The sequence below is a fragment of the Pelobates fuscus genome, chromosome 4 (genome assembly GCF_036172605.1).
Source record: "Pelobates fuscus isolate aPelFus1 chromosome 4, aPelFus1.pri, whole genome shotgun sequence".
Taxonomy (NCBI): Eukaryota; Metazoa; Chordata; class Amphibia; order Anura; family Pelobatidae; genus Pelobates; species Pelobates fuscus.
This window is the reverse complement of record NC_086320.1, coordinates 4,152,291-4,165,051: the sequence shown is the minus strand read 5'-3', so window position 1 is coordinate 4,165,051 and position 12,761 is coordinate 4,152,291. Positions and strand designations below refer to the sequence as shown.

Here is a 12,761-nt window from a genome sequence, read left to right as displayed (position 1 = left end):
CCCCCATACTGACTGACTGCACCCCAGATACAGAGCCAGGTAAACACTACTCCTGCTGGGACCCCCATACTGACTGACTGACCCCCAGATACAGCGCCAGGTAAACACTACTCCTGCTGGGACCCCCCATACTGACTGCACCCCAGATACAGAGCCAGGTAAACACTACTCCTGCTGGGACCCCCATACTGACTGACTGACCCCCAGATACAGAGCCAGGTAAACACTACTCCTGCTGGGACCCCCCATACTGACTGACTGCACCCCAGATACAGAGCCAGGTAAACACTACTCCTGCTGGGACCCCCATACTGACTGACTGCCCCCCCAGATACAGAGCCAGGTAAACACTACTCCTGCTGGGACCCCCATACTGACTGACTGCCTCCCTGTTACAGAGCCAGGTAAACACTACTCCTGCTGGGACCCCCCATACTGACTGACCCCCAGATACAGAGCCAGGTAAACACTACTCCTGCTGGGACCCCCATACTGACTGACTGCACCCCAGATACAGAGCCAGGTAAACACTACTCCTGCTGGGACCCCCATACTGACTGACTGCACCCCCAGATACAGAGCCAGGTAAACACTACTCCTGCTGGGACCCCCCATACTGACTGACTGCACCCCAGATACAGAGCCAGGTAAACACTACTCCTGCTGGGACCCCCATACTGACTGACTGCCTCCCAGATACAGAGCCAGGTAAACACTACTCCTGCTGGGACCCCCCATACTGACTGACCCCCAGATACAGAGCCAGGTAAACACTACTCCTGCTGGGACCCCCCATACTGACTGACTGCACCCCAGATACAGAGCCAGGTAAACACTACTCCTGCTGGGACCCCCATACTGACTGACTGCACCCCAGATACAGAGCCAGGTAAACACTACTCCTGCTGGGACCCCCATACTGACTGACTGCCTCCCAGATACAGAGCCAGGTAAACACTACTCCTGCTGGGACCCCCCATACTGACTGACTGCACCCCAGATACAGAGCCAGGTAAACACTACTCCTGCTAGGACCCCCATACTGACTGACTGCACCCCAGATACAGAGCCAGGTAAACACTACTCCTGCTGGGACCCCCATACTGACTGACTGCCTCCCAGATACAGAGCCAGGTAAACACTACTCCTGCTGGGACCCCCCATACTGACTGACTGCACCCCAGATACAGAGCCAGGTAAACACTACTCCTGCTGGGACCCCCATACTGACTGACTGCACCCCAGATACAGAGCCAGGTAAACACTACTCCTGCTGGGACCCCCATACTGACTGACTGCACCCCCAGATACAGAGCCAGGTAAACACTACTCCTGCTGGGACCCCCCATACTGACTGACTGCACCCCAGATACAGAGCCAGGTAAACACTACTCCTGCTGGGACCCCCCATACTGACTGACCCCCAGATACAGAGCCAGGTAAACACTACTCCTGCTGGGACCCCCATACTGACTGACTGCACCCCAGATACAGAGCCAGGTAAACACTACTCCTGCTGGGACCCCCATACTGACTGACTGCACCCCCAGATACAGAGCCAGGTAAACACTACTCCTGCTGGGACCCCCCATACTGACTGACTGCACCCCAGATACAGAGCCAGGTAAACACTACTCCTGCTGGGACCCCCATACTGACTGACTGCCTCCCAGATACAGAGCCAGGTAAACACTACTCCTGCTGGGACCCCCCATACTGACTGACCCCCAGATACAGAGCCAGGTAAACACTACTCCTGCTGGGACCCCCCATACTGACTGACCCCCAGATACAGAGCCAGGTAAACACTACTCCTGCTGGGACCCCCCATACTGACTGACTGCACCCCAGATACAGAGCCAGGTAAACACTACTCCTGCTGGGACCCCCATACTGACTGACTGCCTCCCAGATACAGAGCCAGGTAAACACTACTCCTGCTGGGACCCCCCATACTGACTGACTGCACCCCAGATACAGAGCCAGGTAAACACTACTCCTGCTGGGACCCCCATACTGACTGACTGACTGCCTCCCAGATACAGAGCCAGGTAAACACTACTCCTGCTGGGACCCCCCATACTGACTGACTGCACCCAGATACAGAGCCAGGTAAACACTACTCCTGCTGGGACCCCCATACTGACTGACTGCACCCCAGATACAGAGCCAGGTAAACACTACTCCTGCTGGGACCCCCATACTGACTGACTGCACCCAGATACAGAGCCAGGTAAACACTACTCCTGCTGGGACCCCCATACTGACTGACTGCCCCCCAGATACAGAGCCAGGTAAACACTACTCCTGCTGGGACCCCCCATACTGACTGACTGCCCCCCAGATACAGAGCCTGGTAAACACTACTCCTGCTGGGACCCCCATACTGACTGACTGCACCCAGTTACAGAGCCAGGTAAACACTACTCCTGCTGGGACCCCCCATACTGACTGACTGCACCCCAGATAAAGAGCCAGGTAAACACTACTCCTGCTGGGACCCCCATACTGACTGACTGCCCCCCAGATACAGAGCCAGGTAAACACTACTCCTGCTGGGACCCCCCATACTGACTGACTGCCCCCCAGATACAGAGCCAGGTAAACACTACTCCTGCTGGGACCCCATACTGACTGACTGCCCCCCAGATACAGAGCCAGGTAAACACTACTCCTGCTGGGACCCCCATACTGACTGACTGCACCCCCAGATACAGAGCCAGGTAAACACTACTCCTGCTGGGACCCCCATACTGACTGACTGCACCCCCAGATACAGAGCCAGGTAAACACTACTCCTGCTGGGACCCCCCATACTGACTGACTGCACCCCAGATACAGAGCCAGGTAAACACTACTCCTGCTGGGACCCCCATACTGACTGACTGCCTCCCAGATACAGAGCCAGGTAAACACTACTCCTGCTGGGACCCCCCATACTGACTGACTGACCCCCAGATACAGAGCCAGGTAAACACTACTCCTGCTGGGACCCCCCATACTGACTGACTGCCCCCCCAGATACAGAGCCAGGTAAACACTACTCCTGCTGGGACCCCCCATACTGACTGACTGCACCCCAGATACAGAGCCAGGTAAACACTACTCCTGCTGGGACCCCCATACTGACTGACTGCCTCCCAGATACAGAGCCAGGTAAACACTACTCCTGCTGGGACCCCCCATACTGACTGACTGCACCCCAGATACAGAGCCAGGTAAACACTACTCCTGCTGGGACCCCCATACTGACTGACTGACCCCCAGATACAGCGCCAGGTAAACACTACTCCTGCTGGGACCCCCCATACTGACTGACTGCACCCCAGATACAGAGCCAGGTAAACACTACTCCTGCTGGGACCCCCATACTGACTGACTGACCCCCAGATACAGAGCCAGGTAAACACTACTCCTGCTGGGACCCCCCATACTGACTGACTGCACCCCAGATACAGAGCCAGGTAAACACTACTCCTGCTGGGACCCCCATACTGACTGACTGCCCCCCCAGATACAGAGCCAGGTAAACACTACTCCTGCTGGGACCCCCCATACTGACTGACTGCACCCCAGATACAGAGCCAGATAAACACTACTCCTGCTGGGACCCCCATACTGACTGACTGCCTCCCAGATACAGAGCCAGGTAAACACTACTCCTGCTGGGACCCCCCATACTGACTGACCCCCAGATACAGAGCCAGGTAAACACTACTCCTGCTGGGACCCCCCATACTGACTGACTGCACCCCAGATACAGAGCCAGGTAAACACTACTCCTGCTGGGACCCCCATACTGACTGACTGCACCCCAGATACAGAGCCAGGTAAACACTACTCCTGCTGGGACCCCCATACTGACTGACTGCACCCCAGATACAGAGCCAGGTAAACACTACTCCTGCTGGGACCCCCATACTGACTGACTGCACCCAGATACAGAGCCAGGTAAACACTACTCCTGCTGGGACCCCCATACTGACTGACTGCACCCCAGATACAGAGCCAGGTAAACACTACTCCTGCTGGGACCCCCATACTGACTGACTGCCCCCCAGATACAGAGCCAGGTAAACACTACTCCTGCTGGGACCCCCCATACTGACTGACTGCCCCCCAGATACAGAGCCAGGTAAACACTACTCCTGCTGGGACCCCCATACTGACTGACTGCACCCAGTTACAGAGCCAGGTAAACACTACTCCTGCTGGGACCCCCCATACTGACTGACTGCACCCCAGATAAAGAGCCAGGTAAACACTACTCCTGCTGGGACCCCCATACTGACTGACTGCCCCCCAGATACAGAGCCAGGTAAACACTACTCCTGCTGGGACCCCCATACTGACTGACTGCACCCCCAGATACAGAGCCAGGTAAACACTACTCCTGCTGGGACTCCCCATACTGACTGACTGCCCCCCAGTTACAGAGCCAGGTAAACACTACTCCTGCTGGGACCCCCATACTGACTGACTGCCTCCCAGATACAGAGCCAGGTAAACATTACTCCTGCTGGGACCCCCATACTGACTGACTGCCTCCCAGATACAGAGCCAGGTAAACACTACTCCTGCTGGGACCCCCATACTGACTGACTGCCTCCCAGATACAGAGCCAGGTAAACACTACTCTTGCTGGGACCCCCATACTGACTGACTGCCCCCCAGATACAGAGCCAGGTTATCACTACTCCTGCTGGGACCCCCATACTGACTGACTGCACCCCAGATACAGAGCCAGGTAAACACTACTCCTGCTGGGACCCCCATACTGACTGCCTCCCAGATACAGAGCCAGGTAAACACTACTCCTGCTGGGACCCCCCATACTGACTGACTGCACCCCAGATACAGAGCCAGGTAAACACTACTCCTGCTGGGACCCCCCATACTGACTGACTGCCTCCCAGATACAGAGCCAGGTAAACACTACTCCTGCTGGGACCCCCCATACTGACTGACTGCACCCCCAGATACAGAGCCAGGTAAACACTACTCCTGCTGGGACCCCCATACTGACTGACTGCACCCCAGATACAGAGCCAGGTAAACACTACTCCTGCTAGGACCCCCATACTGACTGACTGACTGCCCCCCAGATACAGAGCCAGGTAAACACTACTCCTGCTGGGACCCCCATACTGACTGACTGACTGCCCCCCAGATACAGAGCCAGGTAAACACTACTCCTGCTGGGACCCCCATACTGACTGACTGCCTCCCAGATACAGAGCCAGGTAAACACTACTCCTGCTGGGACCCCCATACTGACTGACTGCCCCCCAGATACAGAGCCAGGTTATCACTACTCCTGCTGGGACCCCCATACTGACTGACTGCACCCCAGATACAGAGCCAGGTAAACACTACTCCTGCTGGGACCCCCATACTGACTGACTCACTGCCTCCCAGATACAGAGCCAGGTAAACACTACTCCTGCTGGGACCCCCCATACTGACTGACTGCCTCCCAGATACAGAGCCAGGTAAACACTACTCCTGCTGGGACCCCCATACTGACTGACTGCACCCGAGATACAGATCCAGGTAAACACTACTCCTGCTGGGACCCCCATACTGACTGACTGCCTCCCAGATACAGAGCCAGGTAAACACTACTCCTGCTGGGACCCCCCATACTGACTGACTGCACCCCAGATACAGAGCCAGGTAAACACTACTCCTGCTGGGACCCCCATACTGACTGACTGCACCCCAGATACAGAGCCAGGTAAACACTACTCCTGCTGGGACCCCCATACTGACTGACTGCACCCCAGATACAGAGCCAGGTAAACACTACTCCTGCTGGGACCCCCATACTGACTGACTGCACCCCAGATACAGAGCCAGGTAAACACTACTCCTGCTGGGACCCCCATACTGACTGACTGACCCCCAGATACAGAGCCAGGTAAACACTACTCCTGCTGGGACCCCCATACTGACTGACTGCCCCCTAGATACAGAGCCAGGTAAACACTACTCCTGCTGGGACCCCCATACTGACTGACTGAACCCCAGATACAGAGCCAGGTAAACACTACTCCTGCTGGGACCCCCATACTGACTGACTGCCTCCCAGATACAGAGCCAGGTAAACACTACTCCTGCTGGGACCCCCATACTGACTGACTGCACCCCAGATACAGAGCCAGGTAAACACTACTCCTGCTGGGACCCCCATACTGACTGACTGCCTCCCAGACACAGAGCCAGGTAAACACTACTCCTGCTGGGACCCCCCATACTGACTGACTGCACCCCAGATACAGAGCCAGGTAAACACTACTCCTGCAGGGACCCCCCATACTGACTGACTGCACCCCAGATACAGAGCCAGGTAAACACTACTCCTGCTGGGACCCCCCATACTGACTACCTGGCTCTGTATCTGGGGTGCAGTCAGTCAGTATGGGGGGTCCCAGCAGGAGTAGTGTTTACCTGGCTCTGTATCTGGGGTGCAGTCAGTCAGTATGGGGGGTCCCAGCAGGAGTAGTGTTTACCTGGCTCTGTATCTGGGGTGCAGTCAGTCAGTATGGGGGGTCCCAGCAGGAGTAGTGTTTACCTGGCTCTGTGTCTGGGAGGCAGTCAGTCAGTATGGGGGGTCCCAGCAGGAGTAGTGTTTACCTGGCTCTGTATCTGGGAGGCAGTCAGTCAGTCAGTATGGGGGTCCCAGCAGGAGTAGTGTTTACCTGGCTCTGTATCTGGGGTGCAGTCAAACACTACTCCTGCTGGGACCCCCATACTGACTGACTGCCTCCCAGATACAGAGCCAGGTAAACACTACTCCTGCTGGGACCCCCCATACTGACTGACTGCCTCCCAGATACAGAGCCAGGTAAACACTACTCCTGCTGGGACCCCCATACTGACTGACTGCCCCCCAGATACAGAGCCAGGTTATCACTACTCCTGCTGGGACCCCCCATACTGACTGACTGCACCCGAGATACAGATCCAGGTAAACACTACTCCTGCTGGGACCCCCATACTGACTGACTGCACCCCAGATACAGAGCCAGGTAAACACTACTCCTGCTGGGACCCCCATACTGACTGACTGCACCCCAGATACAGAGCCAGGTAAACACTACTCCTGCTGTCTCTGAGTGCTTGGCAGTACTAGGTCCTTAGGACAGATTGATGGCTGTTACTATTTTTACTTCCCAAATGTGACACTGTATTATCTTTTCTTAGCAGCTACCCAGATATTCGCTACCATGTTCAAAAACACTTTTCAGTCCGGGTTTCTCTCCATCCTCTACAGTATCGGCAGCAAGCCCCTCCAAATCTGGGATAAAAAGGTAAGCCCCCCAGGCCTGGCACACTCTGTATGTGCAGTAAGCCCCCCAGCCCTGGCACACTGTGTATGTAGAGTACGGGCAGTAAGCCCCCCAGTCCTGGCACACTGTGTATATAGTCCTGTTTGTATGTCCATGTGTGTGTAACAGATGGAGAGAGAGTGTGTATGTGTCTCTGTTTGTCTCAATATTCTGGGGATATTTACGGGATAATAATAGTAAACGGTTGAGAATTGCCCACTATTTCAATTCTCAGATCCCAAAGATCGTTATCGTGTAAGTGAAATGTATTCCATACAAATAAAAATCACAATTTGTTATAAAAATAGATACAATTTATTGTGAGAATTTAAATAATAATATGTAACATGCGTGGTAATAATCAATGAAAATTCAGTATAACATGAGTATGCAATACAAATGGTAATACATTTCAATGGCTAACATAGCAATTGTCAAGACGAGATTTATGAGGGCTTCACAGAGAACGAAAGTGAAAGTTTACACACACACAAAAGCTTTCTTTCACACAGCTTGCAGCGTAAGGCCATAAAACTTTAGCTGACAGTTAGAATAACCCTTTCAATGCTGGCTAGACCTCCTAGGTAATTAAGATCTATTCTCATGTAATTTTAATTAAAATAACCCCTAAACCAACTCATTAGTCATTTCCTGGAACCATCCAATAAGAGTAATCTACCATGTTCTATAAGCAGAATTTTAACTTGCCTAAACAGATATTTTATCTTATTTTAGAGCAAATCAATACACCTGGATAAATATCACGATATGCTAACATGTGAGAAATCACATAAATACATAATTATTCTAATTCCATCTGCAGAATGGAATGGTTATAACTATATATTTCTTAGTTAACTAAGATTTCTAAATATCGAAATCTGATCGTGATTTATCCAGTCATATATCATGCTATTAGAATTCTTTTTTTATTAATTTAGATTAATTAAATGAAACCAGTATAATTACCAGTTGAGTAGACATTCTCATCAGATGAGTAGGTAGTCTCAGGAACTGAATGGATGTGTGATTGGTGTGTAAGAAATTCTGAGTGGCCTGGAGTGGATATCTGTCATGGATTTCTCTGCATGGCCGAATCTGAAACTCCAACTCACTTCAACTCTGACTCTTTGACTTTGCCCCTCTCTTCCCTTTGTCTTAACTTTTTAAAGGGAAAAATTGTTTGTTTGTCACTAGGTGATAGACCAATAGAAACACTGGGGGTGTGGTTACCTTCCAGATAGCAATTTAAGTATTTGGTCTATAGAGGGCAGTCTCGTCCCTCTAAAGATTCCTATCCAGGAGGCTATTTTGATGTCATTTAGCTTATCTTTATGGTTGCCATAATTTTAAGTTACTTGTCAGTTCAAAAAGTTTCTTTGGATTTTGCCCAGACAGTGTGTCTCCAATTCCTGCTGTAATTTCTAAAATGACAGTTAGAAACTTAGTCTCACCTTTCACTTACCATGGGAATCTTGTAAAATTAATTACTAATCTTCTCTGTCACTAATGTCTGGGTTTAGAATGATTTCTATTCCATTAACATTTAGACAGTCTTCCATCCCCCGTTCTCATTTCTTATCACTTGGTTTGTATATACAATGCATTCTTTAGCTCCGGCTAGGTTAGTCACAGAAAGGATAGAAATTAGTGTCTTTGTTAGCTTGAAATCCAAAATGGAGTCTGCTCTGTTCTAAGTGATTCAGGCAGTATACACTTTTAATTTCTATCATAGCACAAAATGTCTGCCGATATAAATATCCTGACCATATCTGTGTTTCCATTTGCACTGGTCACTGTGTCCCTGCGTTTGTGTCGATCAGAATCCGTGTCATGCTGTCTTACATGTTTCATTCCCGTGTTCTGGAGGAAGATTGATTGCTACACATTGCGTCACTCACACTCGTCCTTTTCTTTAGGTCCGAAATGGGCATATAAAACGGATAACAGATAATGACATCCAGTCTTTAGTCCTGGAAGTGGAAGGAACTAACGTAAGGTAAGAACGAGGATCTGACCTGCTTTGAGGTCTGTACGGAGTGGACGTTTTTTTTTTTTTTCTTTTTCTTTTTTTCTATTTGACCATTTTAATTGACTTTTCAAGTGTTTTGGGTACAAAAAAGAAAGGGGATGTTTAGAGAAAATATAATTATACGTCAATGACCCTTGCAATCTGGAACTAACAACATGTACTATGTCCGTACTTGATTGTTATTGCTTGTAAAGAAATACAGATAGCATTTTTAGACATGGACACCATAGGTGTGCACATCTATACATGGTTGCACAGGTCGTTACAGTGTATTGGTAAGTGTACAGAAAGATTCCAATAACCGCTGATAATGTCTTGTAACTTCACTCAAGTTGTCTATTCCTCCTGTTCGTTTGACTTGCATGTTTGGATTGTCAGTAGACGTTTAGTTACATGTTTTTTGGTAAAGGTTGTGTTTTCTATGACTGGTTGTTCAGAACACCCTTTGTCCGGCCTGCTAACTCACTAATTTGTCTCCTTTCGGATACTGTGTGATAGCCCCTGTGCCCCACCTACAATGATGTCGTCAATTGTTCCGTTATCTTATTTGTTACAGGGTGTATAACCATGGGAAGGTAGGGTGTGGGAGGTAGTGGAAGGGGTTGAACCAGGAATGGGTTTTAGGGGGAAAGTGTTCATGGGGGATAGAGAGAATACTGTCCTGGCCTGTTCCAGACCTACAATTGTTCACTTAGCGTTTTCTGAATTGTAATGCCGCCACAGTTCTGCCATTTCTTTTGTTGCTACACCTTTTTGCATTTGGGTGAAGGCCATTAATTGATAGGATACAGTTGTAGAGATTTGTTGTTTAGGCTCTGTCATCGTTGGTATGGTGACTGTTTTCCATTTCCTAGCCAGTAGTGGTGCAGCAGCGGTGAGTAATAAGATACATGGTCTTAGCTGCAACTTTTGACAGACCCTAGGGGAAGATATACAGAAGGAATGTGCGGGGGTCTGGTGGAATATGATGCTGTGTGCATTGGGTAATGATGTCACCTACGTCCTGCCAATAGTTTTGTAATGTGGGGCAGGTCCGCCATATATGTAGCATAGTGCCTATGTCTGAATTGCACCTCCAACCTACATTACTCACATTGGGATATAAGGTTGCCAACCTATGTGGGACAAGGTACCACCGATATAACGGCTTCCTCGTTATTTCTAGATTTGTTGCACAGAAGGAAAGTCCCTTATGTGTTGTATATGCTGACTGCCATTGCTCTGGTGTCCCAATTGCACGAACAGAGCCTGTTTAAAGTATATTTACCAGTTCTGTTGCAGGGGCCATAGTCACAGGGTAAAAGGCTGGCAAGTAGTCCCCTCCAAAAAACCGTGGCGAAGTTGCTTTCGTCACAGTATGTTAGTATCGTTAAACCATGACTGTAGAGTTTGTATCTGTGTTGCGAATTCTGGGGAGGGGTTCAATCGGTCTTGTCTATGGAGGACCTGCAGGTCAATATAGTATTTCCTACTGCTGGTATCGTGCTTTTTCTTCAGGAAGGAGGCTCGTTTTATAAGAGCGCCCCGATTGAAGGTCTTGTGTGTCCGCTTGTACGTCTGCAGTGTCATTTGTATTGAAGAATTTTATCAATTTCTCTTTAAGGGTATCTAGGTAAGGTTTGTCTAGGCACCATGGGCTTTTATGCTTATATTTGTATTGGTCAAATAATGTCATTGTGACAGGATTGTGGTCGGACCATGTCGTGGGCAGAATTTTGCATTTCTGGACCTGATGTATATGTGAGGAGTTAACTAGGTACCCGTCAATCCTTGAATATGAGTTGTGGACTGCGAAGTGGTGGGTGTATTCACTCTCAGTGGGGTGTAGGGTGCGCCATACATCATATAACTGGTTACATGTGATCAGTTTAGTGAGTGCCTTACACTGAGTTAGCAGTTGTTTGTATCTGGGAGTGGAGTCTAACTTTGGATCGTATATGTGGTTAAGTTGCCACAGATTATAGTGGTACCCATTTTAAACCGGTCAAATTTTGTCAATACACTGTGTAAGAAATTTCAATGATTTTGTGTTTGGGGGATATATATTGGCTATTGTGTAGATCAAGTTATTAATGGAACACTTCAGTAGCAGAAATCTGTGGGTCCGCGATTTGGGTTATATGATCAACCGCCAGATGGCCGCTGAGGAGTATAGAGACTCTAATGGACCGTTTTGCACACAAGAGGTTAAACCGTTTAGGCGATATTCCCCTTTTCAGATGCACAGGCAGCTACTGCAATTGCCAATCTCACGAACTGCAAACACACAAATTCACCAATCTCCCGAACTGCAAACACATGAAAACTCCAACTCCGAACAGGAAACACACAAATGCTGTAAACAGCCGAACAGGAAAAACGATACGAACAGTTTACACTCCTGGCAGTCGCACTGTAACGGCATACAATTCAGTTCCCCTCCCCCCCCCCCCCCCCCCCCCCCAAGAACGAGATGGAGGTGACACTTCGTTTGAGGGTCAAGCGGAACTGATTTACTGGGGCTACCTGCCTGGCTTTTATGCATGTCTCCCACCTGGTGGACCCCCCCCCAGGGGACCAGATGGAAGACTGGGAAACATATTGGACATTGACTAATCAGAAGCTTACAATCCCTCCTCTCTGTCCTGGAGATAATTGGGAAGTAATCCAATTATCTCCAAGGACAGAGGCAAAACTCCATTAACCACATGGCAGACAAAGGACAATAAAAGGCATGAAAATACATACTGTTAAATTTATCACATAGAACATACACATTCTACCTATCCCCAGATAGCTTCGATCTGAGCGCACATTATTACCGGATGGCGCTCAGATCACATACATGCAGTTCAATCGCCATGGAGCCAAAGTCTTTCATACAGTCTTTCAGTATACGGCTGGGCTCCATGGCATAGCTATCTGGGGTAGCATGGTTTAAACAGTAAAGTACCGAATGGACCGGTGTTCAGATAATTGACTGCAGGTAGGAGAAGGGAGGTCGGCGGCTCAGCGGTGTTCGTGACTTTAACAGTCCGCAGAAAGGCACGAACCAGCCTTTCTGCAGGGAAAAAGAACAGTGTTAAACATGGGGCCATAGTCTAAAGGGAGCAGGTGAGCAACCAGGCTTATCCAGTGGCGAGGTTGGTTCCGACACATTTCTCCCCTTTACCAATCAGACTAACAGGGTATCTGACCTCCTGTCAGTAAGTGCCCTGGTTAGTCCAGCAACCCACCCACAACACATAATCAACAGAGTGGCCCACCCACAAAATTTGGTTACTGCACCTGGGGTAGTGGGTAGCTTGTCCATGTCCAGGGGCTCCACCACGGCTCTGGGGTTTACTAGCCCTCCGGATCGAAGGGTTACTGAGTGGGCAGAGACCAGCGGTACATGTCCCAGCAAACCATGCGGTTTA

General features: G+C 49.9%; 1 protein-coding gene across 7 annotated transcripts in view; it reads left to right on the top strand.

Moving 5' to 3' along the window:
• The window catches only part of CFAP20 (cilia and flagella associated protein 20), a 60,131-nt gene that overhangs the window by 28,620 nt on the left and 18,750 nt on the right, over window positions 1-12,761 (top strand). For 2 of the 7 annotated variants that reach the window (XM_063450921.1, XM_063450923.1), the window contains exons 2-3: window positions 7,210-7,313; window positions 9,251-9,330. In XM_063450921.1, the coding sequence (XP_063306991.1) occupies window positions 7,230-7,313; window positions 9,251-9,330 (164 nt within the window). In that variant the 5' untranslated portion in view covers window positions 7,210-7,229. Of the gene's footprint in view, window positions 1-3,932; window positions 3,952-6,217; window positions 6,226-6,864; window positions 6,909-7,206; window positions 7,314-9,250; window positions 9,331-12,761 lie in introns of those variants that run through there. The other 5 variants (XM_063450918.1, XM_063450924.1, XM_063450919.1 and 2 more) reach the window with 4 other exon arrangements.